Source organism: Schizosaccharomyces pombe, assembly GCF_000002945.2.
Source record: "Schizosaccharomyces pombe strain 972h- genome assembly, chromosome: III".
Lineage (NCBI taxonomy): Eukaryota > Fungi > Ascomycota > Schizosaccharomycetes > Schizosaccharomycetales > Schizosaccharomycetaceae > Schizosaccharomyces > Schizosaccharomyces pombe.
Window position 1 is genome coordinate 2,145,282 of NC_003421.2, and position 17,894 is coordinate 2,163,175.

Here is a 17,894-nt window from a genome sequence, read left to right on the forward strand (position 1 = left end):
TTGCAATAGATAACAATACAACTTGATAGTACAATACCTAAACTCAGTTGCTACTTATAGTACCTGTGTATTGTAATATCATAGGTCACAAAGGAAAAATTACCGCAGTTCTATGTAATCGTTAAAGCAGATACCAAATTGCGTAGCTGACATTATATTATACTACAACGTTTTGCTTCTCAAAAACGTTTTAAGGAAATCTAAGTTGGGGTGAATAAAAAGGGCAGTGACAAAATAAATGTGTCAGAAGCAATTCACTGCCTCGTTCAGTTTTTTCGTTCTTCTTTTTTTATGCCATTGTTTGAAGGAATTAGTTGGAAATTTGTTTGAACAATTTTATTATTTTGTTAAAAAGTCTTTAAAGCGATTGGAATTGGACTACAGAGTGAATATTCTTGATTTTGCTGTTTCGTTTGTCGCAATCACAACAATTGAACTATTTGTGTGTATATCATTAAATAATAGACTGTCGTTAGAAAATGAAGAATAAATATTACCCCTTGAGGTCGTCTATGGATGAATTGAGTGCAAAAAACGATAATGAAATTGATTTGGAAAAAGGTCCTCTCCCAGAATACAATTCAGAAGATGGGAGCACATTGCCTCCATATTCAGGTAAGTGTTGTGTTGTTGGTAGATAAGATAAAGAATTGAGTGTGTCAAGGATTATTTGCTGTGTCTGTTTGTTTTGATTTACAATGTTTTTGTTGTGTTTGTTTGTTTACAACTTGACATATTACGAGTATAAATTCGTCTAACAGGGCACGCTCTTTTTTCCTTTCCCATTAAAAAATATTCTAAAGTTACCATTGAATTTTGCTAACAATATAGAAAATATAAATTTAAAGGATCCCAAACAAATGGGAGCTAACAACCCTAACTTATTTAATACGGACGAGTCTACGACTCCTCCGGATTATGGTGAAGACAGTCTTTCTATTACACATAGAGAAAACCATTCTTCCGGGACGGCAGATAATTCTTCTACCTCTCCGTTGAAAAAAGCATTTTTATCATTCATTTCAATCTTTGTGCTAAACGTACCCGCAGTTTGTTATCTAACGTATAAGGACGCTCTCTTTAAAGATTATGGCAAAGATGAATGGGTATATTTTGGAGTGTGGTGTGCTATTTGCCTAATGATTTTTATTTCTTTATGGTGTAAGTGACACGATAGGTCAATTCTTACCTTCAGTCACTAACTCATTAGACTTCTATGAAACTTGGATCAAGGCAGTCAAAGTAACTGTAATTTTCTTGGCACAATGTATAAAGGTGACTGTAGTTTTCTTGGCACAATGTGTAAAGGTGATCTCTATTGGCCTTTTCAACATAAGAAGAGAAATGATGATTATAATTTGGTTACTCTGGTTAATCATTTGTTGTATACTCTTTGGTTGCGTCAAATCTGGCGATCTGAACTTAAATAAGGCTCTCATCTATTCCACATGCACTATTTCGGCTGTTTTACTTTTAATTGTATCATCTGGTAAGTGAAGTTACAATGCTAAACGCTGACAAACAGTTTGTATTCCATTTTGGACATTCGAGCGTACGTTAGCTAAGTTGGCAAAAGTGTTTTTGTTACAAAGTGGTATCGTGTTGGTACTAAACGGTACGATGTTTTTACGTGGTAAACATTTTGAATGGACAGGTTGTGAAATTGAAGCCTCTGTGCTATTTATTATGGGCAATGTTCTTTTTCTTTGCGAAATGGGTTCGTTAAATATTCTTGAAGTTTACTCTAACCATGCCAGAATGTCCAGGTGCACTCATAAGAACACGAAACTCTATCAGGAATGGTATAGCTTTTATTTTAGGTATGTGTATTCAACCAACTGTATGAATGATTTTTTACTTACCCGACTAGGAGGGATAGGAAATGCGATGATGGGGCTAGCAAATGCGTTTAGAGGTGGCAACGATAATAATAATAACATTCCCTTGGGGGAAATGGATGTCGAAGGCGAAGTTTAAATTGCATTATTAAAGTTGTGCTTTCGAAAGTCTCTACAGCTGGAAAACCTCTTTACGAAAATCACCAACGCAGAGAAGCTGCGGCGTTTTAAAACATAAGCACCAACATTCTTTAATCATCATCTTTCACTATAAGTTTATGGAAAATATGCTTAACTCATTCTTCCAGTTACCAAAAATTGTCAAACTAATGCATCGCTTGAAATGGTTCGCGATGTTGGATAATCTGGATAATATGCATTGAGATTCGAATCTCTTATTTATTATATGCGAGTCTAATTATGTGTCTTTTCTAATGGAACTCAAGTCACAAACAATAATGGTTTAAATTGTTTACGACAACTTAAAATCAACTAATGAAATCGAAAAACTCGTTGTTCCGCCTTGTTAAATTTACAAATTCATTGTCGTTTATTGCATTCATTTCTCCTTCATCTTGATTCTTAATGAATCAAGCTTAATTATCATTTTTCTTTTTGTTTAATGGTTCAATTCAAACAAAATTAATGTTTACAAAATAATGAATAGCATAATAATATAATGTTTGAAGAGATGAAATGTTATAGTAGCGTGTCAGACTTTACTACGCTACGATATACTGCGTTGCGTAGCACTATATGTCATATGTTAGAATATACTTAAAATTAGTTTATTAGTAAGTGCAGTCATTTATACACCTTATACATATATACACGTTGATAAAAGATATTAGAGGGATTTTAAAAAATAGATATACAACCGAGCCTCGTTCCCCCGGTTCAGTTACTAGCTATATCGGCGACCGATACTAATAAACTTTTTATAACAATAAATATCACATTGTTTAATTTATCATATTGCATACCACAATATTGTTGATCGCAAGAGAAACTCACCGCAGTTCTACGCATCGGTATGTAAGCTACGCAGTTTGGTATCTGATTTAAGGATACGTAGAACTGCGGTGAGTTTTCCTTGTGATCTATTATATTACAATACACAGGTTGTATAAGTAGCAACTGAGTATAGGTATTGTATTAACTGGGTTATAATGTTACCTATCACTAATATAGCTCATAACTGAACTGAGGAACGAGGTTCAGCAGTAGCTCTATTTATAGTATTCAGATAATATTGATCTTAATAGATTATCATTAAGATCAATCTCCATATCGTATCATACATGGTACGATATATAATTAGAACATGTGACATATAGTGATACACAACGTAGTGTATCATAGCGTAGTGTAGTATTGCTGACAGTAACAAACTTTAAGACGTTGTAGAGCTTCGTTATTTGATCTACTTAATTGGAGGACCCTCAAGGTTCACGGTAAACATTGATCCCATAATCTGATGTTTTGATGTAATGATCGTTAACGTAAATTGGTAGTATGAGCAAACAGCAGTATGCTTAGTATTCACTGATCCGCATTTAATACATGTTGTTAACGATGTTATTCTTTTAGTATCCATGATCGTCAACAATGCCTTTTATGAATTTCAGAAACTTCAATTTCATGCCTTTGTTACGTCCTTTAAATCCTGTTTATAAGGGAGCCGAACATTTGTGTCGAAAAAATATTCATAATCAGGTGTATAACGTAGAAACCGGTAAAACGATTCAAATACTTCAAGATCTAGTTCCCCTTGTTCTATACAGAGCACTTCCTGATGCTATTCTAGATCATCATGTTGAATTAGTCATATTTCCCAACTCTTTGAATTTCCCCCGAATTGAAGGGTTGACGATTTACAAGTTTATTTTTAAGACAGCAAGGCTCTTACTGTCTTCGACGTATGGTTCCTCTGCAAAGAGGCCAATTGACATAATTCATCAATTGCATTCATCCATGGAAAACAAAAATGTTAGATATAGCATGAAGTGTAATTGGATCGCTTCACCAAACGACGAGTATACTTGGGTTTTTCACTTTGACATTGACAAAAAGGGTATCATCTATAGACATATCATTGACAATTTGGAGCGCAATCGCTCTAGACAGTGTGAAAAAATCTCTGCCTTAAAACCTGACCCAATTGAATGAAGCTTGAGAAGAGGACCATCATATATATATATATATATATATATATATATATATTTCAATGCTTAGTTCATCTACGATAAAATATCATTTTTAACGAACACCATTAGTTAACACTTGCTCAGGAATGTTTTCCAGCATTTCTAAGATATGACTACCGAATATTCCTTCTCGGTACAAAACTCTATCATTATGAATCTCTTGCATTTCGTTTCCCCAAATCTTATAAAATTTTACTGTTTCATCGCTGTTAGCAACCACAACGTATTCACCCTCTTCCCAAGTATTGTTAGAGTACTTGCGATGCGTGTGTATCGCCATGATCGTTCTCAAATCCTGTCCCCAACCATCAATTGCTGCAGATGGAATATCGAAAACTTTTGTCAGTTGAGGCCATCGATAGACAATTAAACTAGAGTTAGTCCCTTCTGGAGAATAGCCCAAACTATAGCAAAACTCTTTATATCTTCTTGACCAAATGACGGAGGTAACTTGTGCACCACAGAACAAGCTGTGGATTCGGTGCCCTCGAAACGTGTCGTAAAAATAAATTTGCTGATCATTAGAACCTGTACCAACTGCCAGCAATGATTTTTGCCAAGGACAAAAGGCCAGAGCCTTGACAGCAGCCAAGTGAATCCAGTAAAACTTTTTGTTCTCTAGCGAATCGATGTCAAAAATGCATACCAGGTTATCGTTTCCACCACTTGCAAACTGAGTCCCATCGTAGTTCCATTCCAATCCGCAAACTTGTTCTTGATGGACTTTTTTGATAGTGTGAACTCTACGCATCATGCTTTTTGTTCGACGGTAAACGTATATGTTCCCTGTACTGCCTCCTACTAAGAGAGTCCAATTGATTGGGCTCCAAGCCATGCAGCTAATGTCTCCATCATGATGAAATTTATAATCGCACCTGTTATTTTTTGTCTTTCGATTCCAAATTTCCACAAAGCCGTTCACTCTAGCAATTGCTAGAAAACCCCCGTCTGATGAGTAAGCCAAACTGCTTACCTCGTATGTCGTAGGACTCAATTCCATTATGGAAGGTCCAGAGATTTCACTCCACAAATACACATTTTGCGCTAGGGCGACTGCTAATTCTCCATTAGTTGACCATGCCAAAGGAGAAATATAAAAGTCATCCAGTAAACCAGGAGCGTCTAGGATTCGTAAAGGTGTTTCATATAAACTTCCTTGCATATTTGATAAATGTCCATTTTCTTCTACTTCTATTACCAATGAACTAGAAGCACCGTGTATCGTTTGTCTTTGGTAGTTTGTACTCTCTATTAAACGAGTCGTTTTTTGCTTTTTGTTGTCTTTATAATGCAATACTCCTTTGACATTCAAGTTTAATATATCGGGTAGCAGACTCTCCTGGGTGTTGAGCTTTTCGGTAAACGCGTTCTCCATAATTCGGAAAGCATCCGAATTTGCTTTTGAAGGAATGAAACGGTCTAAAAAGTTACTTTTGTATAAAATTTTTTTTTCTTCGTTCGAAGCCTGATTACATTTTCTATTTTGTAATTCATTTTTTTTTGCGGCAGTGAGTTTTCTTATTTTTGTGACCCTCCATAGTCTTCCAGGAGATTTAAATGATTCTTTCTTTTTAATTATCATTTGTTGATTTTTAACTAACTATTTTAATGGGATTCAGCTAAAATGGTTAACAATTGGTGTGGTGTTTACGCTAAACTATTTTGACGCGTACATTTCGCTTGTAAACAAAGACATAGAAGTGTGAGCCAGGCTTTTCACGCGCCCGTAATATAAAAAGTTTAAAAATGAGTTGTTGTGAATCAATCCTCACATAATAAAGCTTTGACGTTTGTTCAATTTTTTCTATGAGTGACACTTGTATGCACTTATGCATTGAGGATCAATATTTGTACATCCACATCTTTATTCCTATTTTTCATCATATTTACCTGAACACTAATGTCCTTAACTTTTAACAAATTGTTTATCACATTGGCATTGAATTCTTTGGATTGTCAGATATGAGTTTTGCCGAGAAATCGTTATCCAATCCTGTTTCAAATATACAATACACTTGAATTCACAAGCTCCAATCCATTTTATTACGTTTTATTTTTTTTCGCTTTTCACGAATTTTAGAGCATGCCATACAGAAAAAATCTTTCGCATCAAAATCCAAGTGAAGCAAACAGAATAACGTAAAAAATTGATCATCAAAAATGAGTTTAGGAATGTTTATCTCTTAAATTTCTCATATTTTCATGGTTAAGTTTAGCTTTGCTGATTCAAGTTAAACAATTACAGCATTCTCCAACACTCATAGATTTTTTCGGCAAACTATGTGAAGCTTTTGAGTTAAAGACAAAAAAAATTCTAAAATAGTACAAGATTTTCAAATGGACTTTTTTCTTCATTTTAAAAAAAAGCAACTTAGACTTGTAAACGTGAAATGAATTAGCACCTGGGCTTGCATAGTCCCTTCTTATTTATCTCACGAATGCTTTAGGCTATTTTCAAGTCAGTTCAGATATATTTATAAAGAAGGATGAATTGAATAGCTGAAATATTATGATTCGTGTCATTTTGGTTAACATAGTCAAAGTAAATATAAAATTTCGCTTTTTATTAGCCCAAAATTTTTCTTAGAATTTAGGAGCATTAGGATACGAAGCACTTATTCTCCTCTTATGTTTTTTCCTTGAATTTGGTTCGTGATTTGAAATGTTTAAGATGCTATTATTATTTTGTTATTACAGCTACGAAAGCATCAGTATTCTTTTGTAATATTAAATGTATATTAATTGAATAATTTGAAGCGTATTGAGTCATAAAAAATGTACATACTCCTTGCGATTCATTGATTTTTCTTTCACAAGCACCTACATCTTAGTCTGTACTAATATCTTCGTTCATAGAACACGATGGTGAGCAAATGCCCAATCATGGTTGCTAACAAGTGTGCGTAGCATGGAATCTTGAGGGTCAAACTATCGGAAGAGCAAAGGAAGCTCAAAGCCGAAAAAGAAAGGGCAAAAATTGAAGAATACAGAGGATTGGTTTCACGTTTCCAGGAAGCAGTAAGAGAAAAGCATTCGAAAGAGTGATGATCATTAACTTTTTAAGAGAAAAAGAAAAGACTACTCAGAAGGAAACTTAAAGTTAACTACGGAACTTTTGGATTGGAATCCGGAAACTTACAGTGTTTGGAATTATAGACGAGAAATACTGTTGAATGATGTTTTTCCCAAAATGTGAGTAAACGTTCTCTTGATAAAAAAAATTAACAAAGAAAGCTCTCTAAATGAAAAACAAGATCTTTTGGACAACGAACTTAAGTATGTTTTGTCAAAGATGAAAGTTTTCCCGAAAGTTTACTGGATTTTCAACCATCGACGATGGTGCTTAGAAAATGCTCCTTATCCAAATTGGAATTACGAGATGATGATTACTGAAAAATTACTGAGTGCTGATGCTCGCAATTGTAAGTTTTAACAGTCTACCTTTGGCGTTCTGGTCGCTTTATTTGCTTTCTATTGATGCAGAGTACTCTAATTATTTATAAACTTGTCCTGTATTATATATCAATTACTAACTAGCCTAGTTCATGGATGGCACTATCGTCGATATGTTGTATCTCAAATTGAAAGGGCGGGAAATTGTAGCTTGGCGAAAAAAGAAATGGAGTACACAACTAGTGCGATTGCTACCAATTTTAGTAATTTTTCTGCTTTGCATAATCGCACTAAATTGATAGAGACCATTTTAAATTTAGAAGCTGATCCCAATTCTCAAAAAGCTTTGGCCAAACAGATACTAGAGCAAGGTACGTTAGGCCTAAATGCTGTTATTTGCAGAGTTTTATTATGAATTCATTGTTTTATTAACTCAACCTGTAGAGCTCGATATGATCCATCAAGCGGTGTTTACTGATCCTGATGACTCCAGTGTGTGGATATACCATCGTTGGCTAATGGGCCATTGCAATCCGAATAGCATGACTCCTTTAATCTCTATGATCACTATCGAAGAGCGTATTCAGTATTTACAAAAGGAGATAGAACTTATTCAAGAGTTGCATGAAATGGAGCCAGAAAATAGATGTAAGTAAACTTGTTTACGAATGCAGCACGCTATATTCACCATTAACGGTTGGCTGCTGTACATAAGACTAATTAACTAATATTGTACCAGGGTGTTGTGAGTCATTGGTAAATTATGAAGCCTTATGCAAAACACTAGAGAAGCAAAAGCCTACAGAAGCCGACATCAAGAGGTGGACATTGCTGGTTGATAAAATGATTAAAGTGGATCCTCAACGTCGAGGTCGCTACCGAACATTACAAGAAAAGATAAACAACTTGAACAAATAGTTTAAAACCCAGCAAACCTACGTATTTTTTAAGGTACCTTTTATGCTATTCTAAATGATTAGATACCCTATCCATCATCTGTTTCATTGTGTTTTTCTTTGGCCATTAGTTATCCAAAAATAGAAGGAAACATCAGATGGGCACATTCGACGTAGAAATCTATAACAAAAAGTATCGTAGAAACAAACACAAAAAAAACTAAAAAAGGGGTGAATAGATATAAATCAGATATAGAAATAGATATAACCTATGCAGGAGCGACACTAAAAAGAACGGAAACACTCTCACCATGATGAATCCGACGAATGCACTCTGCCAAAACACCAGAAATGTCAATGGTTTCAATTTTACTGCAAAGACTGCGCTTATCATCATGGGGAATGGTGTTGGTGACGATAACCTTTTCCAAAGCACTTTCATTGATAACTTTAATTGCTTTACCACTCAAGATGCCATGGGTTACAATGGCATACACAGCCTTAGCACCGTTATCTTTCAAAGTCTTGGCGGCCAAACCAAGGGTTCCACAAGTATCGGCCATGTCGTCTACAAGAATGGCAAGCTTATCACGAACGTCACCCACCAAAACCATACGAGACACCTCGTTCGCTTTCTGACGCTCTTTGTGAATTAATGCAAAATCAAGGTCTAAACGATCCGCCAAGGCAGTTGCACGCTTAGCACCACCGGCATCCGGGGATACGATGACAGTAGGGTTCACGGTGGTATCAATGTTTTCACGAATATATCGTAAAACAGAAGGTTCGGCATACAACTAAATAGTATGTTAGAATACATATAAAGACAAATAGTTCTCAAACAACGTCATCTTTGCACTCATACATTATCAACGGGAACATTAAAAAAACCTTGGATTTGAGAAGCGTGCAAATCCATGGTAATGATGTGATTGCAACCAGCGGTTTGGAGCATATTGGCAACCAATCGAGCGGTAATGGGAGCACGACTTTTATCTTTTTTGTCTTGTCGAGCATAGGGGAAACAGGGAATAATGGCGGTAATACGACGGGCGCTCGCAGAACGACAAGCATTAATCATAATTAAAAGTTCCATCAAATGATCGTTAATAGAACCACATCCAGTTTGCAAAATAAACACATCTTCATCACGAACGGATTCGCCAATTGTGACGGAAGTTTCACGATTTGAATATTGAACAACAGCAACCTTTCCCAAGCTAAGGCCAATTCTATTTACAAATTTTTAGTTAGTTCATTAACTATTCATGAAATTCACCAAACGCCCATCAATTCCCAGACTACAGGAGCGTTTCTTTCACATTTTTCACCAGCTCTACGAAACCCTCAAATTTTATCGTAGAGCTACCGAACCAACTCATACCTTCTCGCGACTTTCTCCGCAAGCTCTGGATGAGAGTTTCCAGCAAAAATCTTGATCGAATTGGATGCCATGGTTGTTTTTTTACTGCACAGGTGTTTGTGAAACGACAAGTTATCGTTTTTACTAAAGTCCCACAAGGAGTCGATAGAATACTTGTGAAGAAATGTACAAGAAAAATTACCTAAAGTTTATTAAAAAAGTAGTAAAAAAAACAAAAAGAAGTTTTTTTTCCACGTTTGTGTATTTTTTAAAGATTTTATTTTTTCCACCGTCTATCTTAGGGCGTTCGAGCCCGGTCATTATATATGTATCGACCTGCAGAAAATCTGCTCTACCAGCTTTCCACCGGAACAGCCGCGGCACCCATTCTCCTGGGTGTCGAGGACAATTCTCCATCCAAGTAACAACGTCTCAATAAGTAACATGGTTTGAGATGATCAGCTTGGATGGAAAATCTTACTTATACAAACAAAACACTAAAAAACTAAATAAAATTAATGGGTGCTGCACCTGCAATCAGCATAGATTCATCAAAGGAAACTCAACTATGCATCTAAAGAAACAATGAGCGCCCAGTGCGAAAAAGTTGGCAAATGACTTATGGCATTTACTACGTAGAAAGCTTTATGCTCAAGCTAACATGTTCATAAACGAAAGTTAAACAAATAAGGACTGAAAACCAATAAAGAAAAGGAAACAATGGTAAATCACAACATGAGGCGATCTGGATGGATTGGAGTTGGGCACGAAAAGTAAAGTTTTGTTACCGACAATTAATAAGTCCAAGTTTGCTTCCCCTGTAAAGTGTAATGAAATAAAAGGAATAAAAATCTATTTATTAAAAAGCTACAAAAATAGATTTGGCTCTTTTTTGTTTTCATTTATCATCGTCATTTGGAGAAAGACATAACATTAGAATATTTGGCAAAGCAAGCTTCTTCATGATTCATCAAGACACAAAGGTCATTATATTTGAAACAATTATCCAAATTTGGATAATAACGGTGAATGGTAAAATAGACTGAAAATAGTCTAGCATTACGTTGGGCGGAGAGATAGCATAAAAGAAATAACAGTAAAGAAAAGGAAAAGATAGGAGAGGTGAAATGCAATTATCAAATTGAAAAAAAATGCTTGGCTTTAAAAAAAGGTGGTGCATAACGCTCACACCATTACTGCAATGTATAATCGAACATTCCCCCTTTGCTTGTCGCTCATATTCCTGTATTTATCCACTTTTTGATATTATCCGAGAAAAAAGTAAAAAAAGCTTCATTAAGGAATCTGAAATAATAGCACCTGTTTCACTTCGTTGGGGTCAAGGACTCCGGCACACTGGCTGCTACCGTGTGAAAGGAGTCACTAACGCTATTATAGGAAGCATCGGGAGAAGAAGAAGAGAGCGGTGATGTTGGTAAAGCTTTTTTGGATTTTTTTTTGCCTGCTTTCCGGACTGGGGAAGAGGCATTGATAACCTGAGGACTTGATATAATATTTGGACCTTTTTGGGTAGTATTGTTGGAATTATTCTTTTTGCCTTTTGAAATAGATGAAGGATTTGTTTGCAAATTGGAGTCCATTTCCGAAGAAGGTAAAGATTTGTCAATTGGAGGACCGTTCCAGGCTTTACAAAATAAACAAACATATCGTACATCAGAAGCCTTTTCTCCATAAGAAGCAAGACCATTGTGATGGAAACAATGGGAGCAAATGAGAGCTTCACGATTGTTTTCGCTATTTTCGTTGGCGCCTACAAGACCTTCCAAAACCCGATCGTACCAATGTTGTGGATGCATGGGATCTGAAGAAGAAGAGGAAGACCCTGGTACGCTTTTTGCAGCAGCGGCATTGGAAAGCTTCTTTTGTGCAAGGGTTGGCTGTTCACCGTATTTTTCCAGCAGAGCTTGGGTCTCGAAATATTCCTTTCTACTTTTTAAAGCATCTAATATTTTTCTTTTTTCCGCATTTAATTTATGTAAATTCATTCTAGCACGCGACAATCTTTTTTCACAAAACCACGCAATTGCCCATCGAAACATGTAAAGACTAAACAAACAAAAATTAGTGAGTGAATTCATGCCAAAGCAGTACAATGCCTAACTATAATGTACGGCAGATGTCAATGCATACCTAAAAACACCTAAGATGTATAGAGAGATTCGAAAAAGCTTAGAGAATAAAGGATGTTGGAACAGGATGGATGAGCGACTTGCCCAAACTGCCATACCAATCGTATAGATTGCCAAAGAGCACACAGTATACCGAAATAAAATCTTTTTCTTTTGACTTTGAATATTATCAATATTATACTGAGCCTCTTCCAGCTTCATCTCCAATCGATCCAACTCCCCACCAAAATCGAACTCCTTCTTCTAATCACATGTTAGTGACTTTGAGCCTCTAAAAACTGAGAAATCCTCCTTTACAAACCTTTTGAAAAAACCAGCCCATGTTAATAAATTAATAACGTCTAACCTTTCAACGACTCACTTGACAATGAATAATTTTTGCTTATGGTTAGGAGAGTCGCAAGTGCTCGTTTCTATGAGAAGCTCTATCCAAATCACGGTTTTGCATCGTGCTATGAAATAACGTTATTAAGTATTACATTATACTTGTTTGCGAATTTTATCGAGTTGTGCTATTTGAAACTATGAGCGCAATCGATTTGCAGCGCGGCCTTACCGAGGGAATCTTACAAAGTGACTTTTGGACGAAAGTTGTGATTTTGCTATTTTGGTCAGATGAAGTAGATTTTTAATTGATTTTGCTAGAAAAAAAAAACCATTGGCTTCACATTTTGAACAACGCTCAGCCTTGAATGATGGCGACTGCAATCATAATAGAGAAGTAAATCAACAAATCTATTCCTTCAAAGGGTACTAAAGCAAAAATGTGAATATTTTTAAATCAGGTATAGGCTTTCACTGCATATTCGCTTTTTTTTTTTTTGTTTCTCTTTTGTATTGCGACAACTTTAGTGAATCGCTTGAAGTAATATTCTGATACACTTATGGGTTTGCTTCTTTAAAATACGATTCTTTTTGCTTTTTGAAATATTTTAATATCACAATCTATTAAATTTTTTAAAATTTTGATCATTTATACGATTATGAACTTTCATGAATCGCACCAACCTTCGTATTCCCGTGTTAGAGATTCAGCGTTCATCAAGAAATTTTCAACTTTCTCTTCAAAACAGAATGGTTAGTATGCCTTTTTATAAAATTCTACACATCCTAGTCATTTACATGTTATTGTTTTAGTACATGCTTATGCAAACGAAAAGAATTGCTTAACCGACTTTTGTTTACCTTATTGCACCTAGCCGATAGCTTAATAATCTAACGAAGCTTAAAAATATTCGACATTAATAATTTCTTTGGTAAAAATTTTATTTGCATGTGTGCGAATGCGAAATTTCAGGATTATATACTAATACCAACATGCTGGAAATTCTTTAAACGCTATCGAAAAACTAACTTAATATAAAATTTTATATCCAAATAGGTCACTTAAAATCTTGCCAAATCGGAGCTTTCTGTCTTACAATAGTTTAAGATATTTTAATTCCATTCATTGAATTCGAAAATCTATTAACATTAGAAAAGAATCGCTTACATGCCATTCTTTTATATTAACAAATCCTTTACAAAAGCCAGTGTAAATAGATGATGATTCATTGAAACTGCTGAATACTTAACATTGCACACGACGCTATTACGCAACGCGTAAAACAAGATAATGTGTAAGCTACGAAGTTTGGTATCTGATTTAAGGATACGTAGAGCTACGGTGAGTTTTCCTTGTGATCTATTATATTACAATACACAGGTTGTATAAGTAGCAACTGAGTATAGGTATTGTATTAACTGGGTTATAATGTTACCTATCACTAATATAGCTCATAACTGAACTGAGGAACGAGATTCAGCAGTAGCTCTATTTATAGTATTCAGATAATATTGATCTTAATAGATTATCATTAAGATCAATCTCCATATCGTATCATACATGGTACGATATATAATTAGAACATGTGACATATAGTGATACACAACGTAGTGTATCATAGCGTAGTGTAGTATTGCTGACATAATGTATGATTTGTGTCGCTATCATAATTTGTTGGTAGATTACTCTCATTGTGTGCATATAGCAATTCATCAAATGCAAGTAGCTTTATTTGTGTTTGATAAAAAAAATGCCATTTGTAATTTCACGATTATGATGCTCATCTTTCATGCTGAATGTATTCATCGTGGATAGCGACTCTAGTACTCTTTGCTGCATATCGTTACTTAAAATACTGTATGTTAACAATATTTCTATCAACGAATAACAAATTTGCGTTATGCGATGCAATTTACTATGTTTGCTGTCCAGTCATGGCAGATATATCATATCGTTTACACGTACAATATCACTCACACCCAAGTATTGGTCTTTCTACAGCCTACTCTTTGTTGTAGTTTAGGAGGAGACTCTCTCTATATATATTTTTTAAAAGAACGTGTATCTGTATGCTACGCTTCTCATATATTTATCAAAGAATTGTTTAAGTTCATCGCTAGATTCTCTCAATCCAACTTTCCTACCATGTTAACCAGAAGTGTGCTGAGAAAAGCACCTCGCGCTTTTTCTCCCTTTTTACAAAAAAGAAATCTAGCTTTACATGAATATATTTCTCATGATATTCTCAGAAAGTTTGGTGTGGACGTTCCTCGTGGTGCTCCTGCTCGGAGCGGTGAAGAGGCAGAAAAGGTTGCTCGTGATCTTAAAGTCACAGATTTGGTAGTTAAAGCTCAAGTTCTAGCAGGCGGTCGTGGAAAGGGCCAATTTGACAGTGGCCTGCGTGGAGGAGTACGGCCTGTTTATGATGCTACAGAAGCGAGAATGTTTGCTGAACAAATGATCGGTCATAAGTTAATTACCAGACAAACTGGTCCTGCTGGAAAGATTTGCAATGTTGTCTATGTTTGCGAGAGGAAGTTTATTCGTAAAGAGTATTACTTCGCTATTTTAATGGATCGTGAGAACCAATGCCCCATGATAGTCGCCTCCGACCAAGGAGGTGTTGACATTGAGACTGTAGCAGCTGAAAATCCTAGCGCTATCATCAAACGATCTCTTCCCAACAGTCCAAATCTTGACCCTCATATCGCAGAAGAACTTGTTGACAAACTCGGCTTTTCCTCTTCTAGCAAGCCAAAGGCCGTTGACGCAATCGTCAAACTTTACAAAGTATTCAATGATTGTGATGCTACACAAGTAGAGATTAATCCCCTTGCTGAAACTACTGATCACAAGGTGTTGTGCATGGATGCTAAGCTGAACTTTGACGATAATGCCGAATTTCGTCATTCCAACATTTTCGTTTTGCGGGACATTTCTCAAGAAGATCCTGATGAGGCTAGGGCTGCCAAGGTTGGGTTGAACTTTATCAAATTGGACGGTAACATTGGTTGTTTGGTCAATGGTGCTGGTCTCGCAATGGCCACTATGGATATCATCAAACTTCATGGTGGTGAACCTGCTAATTTCCTTGATGTCGGTGGTAATGCTAATGCTGAAGCAATTCGTGAGGCATTCTCTCTCATCACTAATGATCCCAAAACTACTGCTATCTTTGTGAACATTTTTGGAGGTATTGTTCGATGCGACGTTATTGCCAAAGGTCTTATCTCGGTAGTATCAGCGTTGAATCTGAACATACCTATTATTTGCAGACTTCAAGGAACCAACCAAGGTGCTGCCAAAGAGGTAATCAACAACTCAGGTCTCCGTATTTTCTCATTTGATGATCTTGATGAAGCAGCTAAGAAGGCTTGTCGTTTCAGTCGCGTTGTCGAAATGGCACGTGAAGCCGATGTGAATGTTAGCTTCGAGCTACCTTTGTAGGCTGCTAATTTTAACGGCTTTAATGTATAATTGTTTACAACCCCCTTTTCTTATTATCATTACGACATACGGCATCATGGAATGATTTTATATAATGACTTGTGTATATAGAATTCTTAGCACAGCTGTTTACCATGTCTTAAAGAAATGGTTTGTTATTTTTCTTCTTTATATATTTTATACACATTTACAGTTATATAGTAGCATAGTTGAACATCGCGATCGTAAACTCGTGTATTTGATACTATACCGATCGACGAGTGCACTTCTTAACAATCCGACGTTTTCTATTTTAGGGGAAATGTTAAATTGTAATAGTTCTACTATGCTCTTAAATTAATGCAATTTTGAATTTTGTTTCCAAAAATAAAACAAATGTTTTCTTTAATGTTCATTAATATATAAACGTTATTACATAGATAATTCATAACTAGTTTTTTAAAACGAGTAGCTTGTTCTCAAATCGAGCAACCTTTCGAATGATCTTCTGTATTCCCAACCGATTTCTGTTGTCGGCTCTAATTTTGCGTTGGAACAGGTGAACTAGATCCTTAATAGAAATGGGACCAGCTCTTAAAGCCTTCATTACCTCTGCCTCCGTAATCAGATTAGAATCTAAAAGCACGTTAATAAATTTTCTGGTAAATGTAAAACTTTAGCATACCATCAATTGGAACATTTGTAGTATCTCCCACAACCTCCACTTGATCTCCTACACTCGTTTCTGTAGACCCCATGCTAGGGACCATACGGGGAAAGTCATTGGCAAACCGTGATAACTTTTCACTTGATAAGCGGAGAATTATATATCCAGGTTTGTTAATAAGTTGTTCTTGAGGCCTTATTTGAATAGAAGTATTAGGTGATTGTAGTTGCGATGAAGCTTTGACAGGAGATACGCTGCTTGGCGTTCGTTCTAGTGGTCTTGGTGTATTAGTTTTGGAAGCGTTCGCAGAAAATCTAGACTTTAGTTTTTCTTCACGCTTTTGCAATTCTTCTTCTTCTTGCAAAACTTCTTCTTCACTAGACGCATCATGGGAGGAAGCATAAGGGTCCTCATCTTCCTCATCACTCTCATAAGCTAAATTCTTTTCAAGCAATTTTAAGTATCTTTGCAGCTTTTTTCCTTCACGCGACATTTGTCTATCATTCTCCTCTTCAAGGTCGACATCTTGATCAGCTTCACCAAACAAATTGGCAGTTAGCATTTCCTTTTTAATCTTGTCTTTCAACTTCTTATTATCTTCTTCATTTCCTTCCATAATAGGTGCTTCTTCATCGTCAGCGAATTCCTCGTCATAATCTAGTTCATCATCACTTCCACTAGCTCTCGGTCCCGTTACAGGACGTGCATTTGGAACCGTCTTAAGTTTATACATGGGTGAAGCAGAGCCTGCCTCTGCTAAGTTTTCTTCACTCTCCTTTTTCATAAACCAGCGAGGAATCGGAGTTTTTTTATTCATCTAAATGGGTTAGACAAGACCTGATGGAAATAAGGACTGACCTTTGCCTCCGCTTCATCAATTGAAAGCGTTTGGAAATTGTTACGTTGATTAAATCGATAAAATCTATCAGTTGGAATCACCTTAAAACCATTTTCCTATAGAGTAAGCATAAAAAATCTTAAATGATCAAAAGATGAATGATAAACATCCAACATCTTCAAATGGGATAAAAACTTACAGAGAACATGAACAATACATATGCAGACGATTGGCCGCCTTCCATCGTACTAACCCATGTGTTTTTTCCTTCAAAATCTTCCATAATCCAAGGAGATAACTCCTCCTCTTGTAGTCTGCGGGCCTGTGGATCAACTTTGACGACCTGGCGAGTTTTCCTTTTAAAGGCATTCTGCTTCATGTTTTGAGCGCCACCGTAAGGAGCGATTGAAGCGATGTTCACGTTACTGGAGCTTCCTTGTTCTGCATTTTGTTCTCCGTTTGACGAAGATGGAGCATTGGGGTCTCTGCGTTGCATTTTTATGGGTGGCACAAAGGATTTGGAAGGATCAATGGCTTTGTTAGAGTGAAATTTTAATAAATGGTATTTAGTTGTTTTTCTTTCACTCTCTGGACACCATGAAAGCTGGAAATCCAAAAATTTTTGCTGCGATTGTGTCGAAGCATTATTTTGGGAGTCAGGCTCCTCAACTTTGGGTTTCTTCTCATCAGGATTTTCCTGCTTTACATTTTCAAAAACTTTTGTCTCTTGTGAATCCATGTTCTCCGATAAAATATGTCAATACTGATCTTCCGCCGGTGTTGGAAGGTAG

At 36.0% G+C, this 17,894-nt stretch overlaps 8 protein-coding genes and 6 long non-coding RNA genes across 15 annotated transcripts, besides 4 other annotated features; 5 read left to right on the top strand and 9 right to left on the bottom strand.

Annotated features, from left to right (window-relative positions):
• Positions 1-152: part of an LONG TERMINAL REPEAT that runs on past the window's edge.
• Positions 153-479: 327 nt separating this feature from the next.
• On the top strand, positions 480-2,533 carry wtf23 (the record flags this gene model as incomplete). Of its 2 annotated transcripts, NM_001023451.3 has the most annotated exons (6): positions 480-615; positions 832-1,161; positions 1,211-1,489; positions 1,526-1,717; positions 1,758-1,820; positions 1,871-2,533. In NM_001023451.3, 6 exons carry the CDS (start codon positions 480-482, stop codon positions 1,975-1,977), a joined length of 1,107 nt encoding a protein of 368 aa, NP_588460.1. The 2 variants fall into 2 exon arrangements, with proteins under 2 accessions (NP_588460.1, NP_001417982.1); NM_001431050.1 differs by lacking the exon at positions 480-615 and having other exon boundaries at positions 861-1,161; positions 1,871-1,977.
• On the bottom strand, positions 884-2,450 carry SPOM_SPNCRNA.7651. Its single transcript, NR_196987.1, has one exon. It is a non-coding gene; the product is annotated as a non-coding RNA (long non-coding RNA).
• A 19-nt stretch (positions 2,534-2,552) lies between the features above and the next one.
• Positions 2,553-2,898: an LONG TERMINAL REPEAT.
• Positions 2,873-3,221: an LONG TERMINAL REPEAT.
• A 73-nt stretch (positions 3,222-3,294) lies between these two features.
• On the top strand, positions 3,295-6,674 carry mug163. The gene has a single exon (NM_001023452.3). The coding sequence runs from the start codon at positions 3,447-3,449 to the stop codon at positions 4,005-4,007; it is 561 nt and encodes a 186-aa protein (NP_588461.1). The 5' UTR covers positions 3,295-3,446; the 3' UTR covers positions 4,008-6,674.
• Positions 4,036-5,627, bottom strand: fzr3 (meiotic fizzy-related APC coactivator Fzr3; the record flags this gene model as incomplete). Its single annotated transcript, NM_001023453.2, has 1 exon — positions 4,036-5,627. One exon carries the CDS (start codon positions 5,625-5,627, stop codon positions 4,098-4,100), a length of 1,530 nt encoding a protein of 509 aa, NP_588462.1. The 3' UTR covers positions 4,036-4,097.
• On the bottom strand, positions 5,748-6,335 carry SPOM_SPNCRNA.7652. Its single transcript, NR_196988.1, has one exon. It is a non-coding gene; the product is annotated as a non-coding RNA (long non-coding RNA).
• Positions 6,675-6,762: 88 nt separating the features above from the next.
• Positions 6,763-7,381, bottom strand: SPOM_SPNCRNA.1266. The gene has a single exon (NR_150132.1). It is a non-coding gene; the product is annotated as a non-coding RNA (long non-coding RNA).
• Positions 6,880-12,694, top strand: bet4 (Rab geranylgeranyltransferase alpha subunit). The gene is made up of 7 exons (NM_001023454.3): positions 6,880-6,910; positions 6,953-7,063; positions 7,110-7,237; positions 7,280-7,467; positions 7,588-7,809; positions 7,883-8,086; positions 8,178-12,694. The coding sequence occupies exons 1-7, from the start codon at positions 6,908-6,910 to the stop codon at positions 8,354-8,356; spliced, it is 1,035 nt and encodes a 344-aa protein (NP_588463.1). The 5' UTR covers positions 6,880-6,907; the 3' UTR covers positions 8,357-12,694.
• SPOM_SPCC1620.06C (ribose-phosphate pyrophosphokinase) lies at positions 7,552-9,826 on the bottom strand. The gene is made up of 3 exons (NM_001023455.3): positions 9,719-9,826; positions 9,200-9,566; positions 7,552-9,131 (listed from the first exon to the last, which is right to left on the bottom strand). The coding sequence occupies exons 1-3, from the start codon at positions 9,787-9,789 to the stop codon at positions 8,604-8,606; spliced, it is 966 nt and encodes a 321-aa protein (NP_588464.1). The 5' UTR covers positions 9,790-9,826; the 3' UTR covers positions 7,552-8,603.
• On the bottom strand, positions 9,980-12,237 carry lnp1 (protein lunapark). Its single transcript, NM_001023456.3, has 3 exons — positions 12,149-12,237; positions 11,849-12,090; positions 9,980-11,764 (listed from the first exon to the last, which is right to left on the bottom strand). Exons 1-3 carry the CDS (start codon positions 12,167-12,169, stop codon positions 11,023-11,025), a joined length of 1,005 nt encoding a protein of 334 aa, NP_588465.1. The 5' UTR covers positions 12,170-12,237; the 3' UTR covers positions 9,980-11,022.
• A 771-nt stretch (positions 12,695-13,465) lies between the features above and the next one.
• Positions 13,466-13,808: an LONG TERMINAL REPEAT.
• A 322-nt stretch (positions 13,809-14,130) lies between these two features.
• On the bottom strand, positions 14,131-14,909 carry SPOM_SPNCRNA.7653. Its single transcript, NR_196989.1, has one exon. It is a non-coding gene; the product is annotated as a non-coding RNA (long non-coding RNA).
• On the top strand, positions 14,148-16,014 carry lsc2 (succinate-CoA ligase beta subunit Lsc2). The gene has a single exon (NM_001023457.3). It carries the CDS (start codon positions 14,318-14,320, stop codon positions 15,617-15,619), a length of 1,302 nt encoding a protein of 433 aa, NP_588466.1. The 5' UTR covers positions 14,148-14,317; the 3' UTR covers positions 15,620-16,014.
• SPOM_SPNCRNA.7654 lies at positions 15,373-15,581 on the bottom strand. Its single transcript, NR_196990.1, has one exon. It is a non-coding gene; the product is annotated as a non-coding RNA (long non-coding RNA).
• tfg1 (transcription factor TFIIF complex alpha subunit Tfg1) lies at positions 15,914-17,892 on the bottom strand. The gene is made up of 4 exons (NM_001023458.4): positions 17,303-17,892; positions 17,124-17,219; positions 16,284-17,082; positions 15,914-16,234 (listed from the first exon to the last, which is right to left on the bottom strand). The coding sequence occupies exons 1-4, from the start codon at positions 17,840-17,842 to the stop codon at positions 16,050-16,052; spliced, it is 1,620 nt and encodes a 539-aa protein (NP_588467.2). The 5' UTR covers positions 17,843-17,892; the 3' UTR covers positions 15,914-16,049.
• Positions 17,113-17,724, top strand: SPOM_SPNCRNA.7655. Its single transcript, NR_196991.1, has one exon. It is a non-coding gene; the product is annotated as a non-coding RNA (long non-coding RNA).
• Positions 17,893-17,894: the final 2 nt, after the last annotated feature.

Bases quoted from the DNA above. Each gene is read 5' to 3' on its own strand.
- mug163 (NM_001023452.3), top strand. From the start codon at position 3,447: ATGCCTTTTATGAATTTCAGAAACTTCAATTTCATGCCTTTGTTACGT.
- bet4 (NM_001023454.3), top strand. The intron at 7,064-7,109 runs GTAAGAGAAAAG...TAACTTTTTAAG, and splicing joins TTTCACGTTTCCAGGAAGCA to AGAAAAAGAAAAGACTACTC. The intron at 7,468-7,587 runs GTAAGTTTTAAC...TAACTAGCCTAG, and splicing joins GAGTGCTGATGCTCGCAATT to TTCATGGATGGCACTATCGT.
- SPOM_SPCC1620.06C (NM_001023455.3), bottom strand. From the start codon at position 9,789: ATGGCATCCAATTCGATCAAGATTTTTGCTGGAAACTCTCATCCAGAG. The intron at 9,567-9,718 runs GTATGAGTTGGT...ATTTGTAAATAG, and splicing joins GCGGAGAAAGTCGCGAGAAG to AATTGGCCTTAGCTTGGGAA. The intron at 9,132-9,199 runs GTATGAGTGCAA...CATACTATTTAG, and splicing joins TTAATGTTCCCGTTGATAAT to TTGTATGCCGAACCTTCTGT.
- lnp1 (NM_001023456.3), bottom strand. From the start codon at position 12,169: ATGGGCTGGTTTTTTCAAAAG. The intron at 12,091-12,148 runs GTTTGTAAAGGA...ACATGTGATTAG, and splicing joins TGGGCTGGTTTTTTCAAAAG to AAGAAGGAGTTCGATTTTGG. The intron at 11,765-11,848 runs GTATGCATTGAC...TTGTTTGTTTAG, and splicing joins TACATCTTAGGTGTTTTTAG to TCTTTACATGTTTCGATGGG.
- lsc2 (NM_001023457.3), top strand. From the start codon at position 14,318: ATGTTAACCAGAAGTGTGCTGAGAAAAGCACCTCGCGCTTTTTCTCCC.
- tfg1 (NM_001023458.4), bottom strand. From the start codon at position 17,842: ATGGATTCACAAGAGACAAAAGTTTTTGAAAATGTAAAGCAGGAAAAT. The intron at 17,220-17,302 runs GTAAGTTTTTAT...CTTACTCTATAG, and splicing joins ATGTATTGTTCATGTTCTCT to GAAAATGGTTTTAAGGTGAT. The intron at 16,235-16,283 runs GTATGCTAAAGT...ACGTGCTTTTAG, and splicing joins TACAAATGTTCCAATTGATG to ATTCTAATCTGATTACGGAG.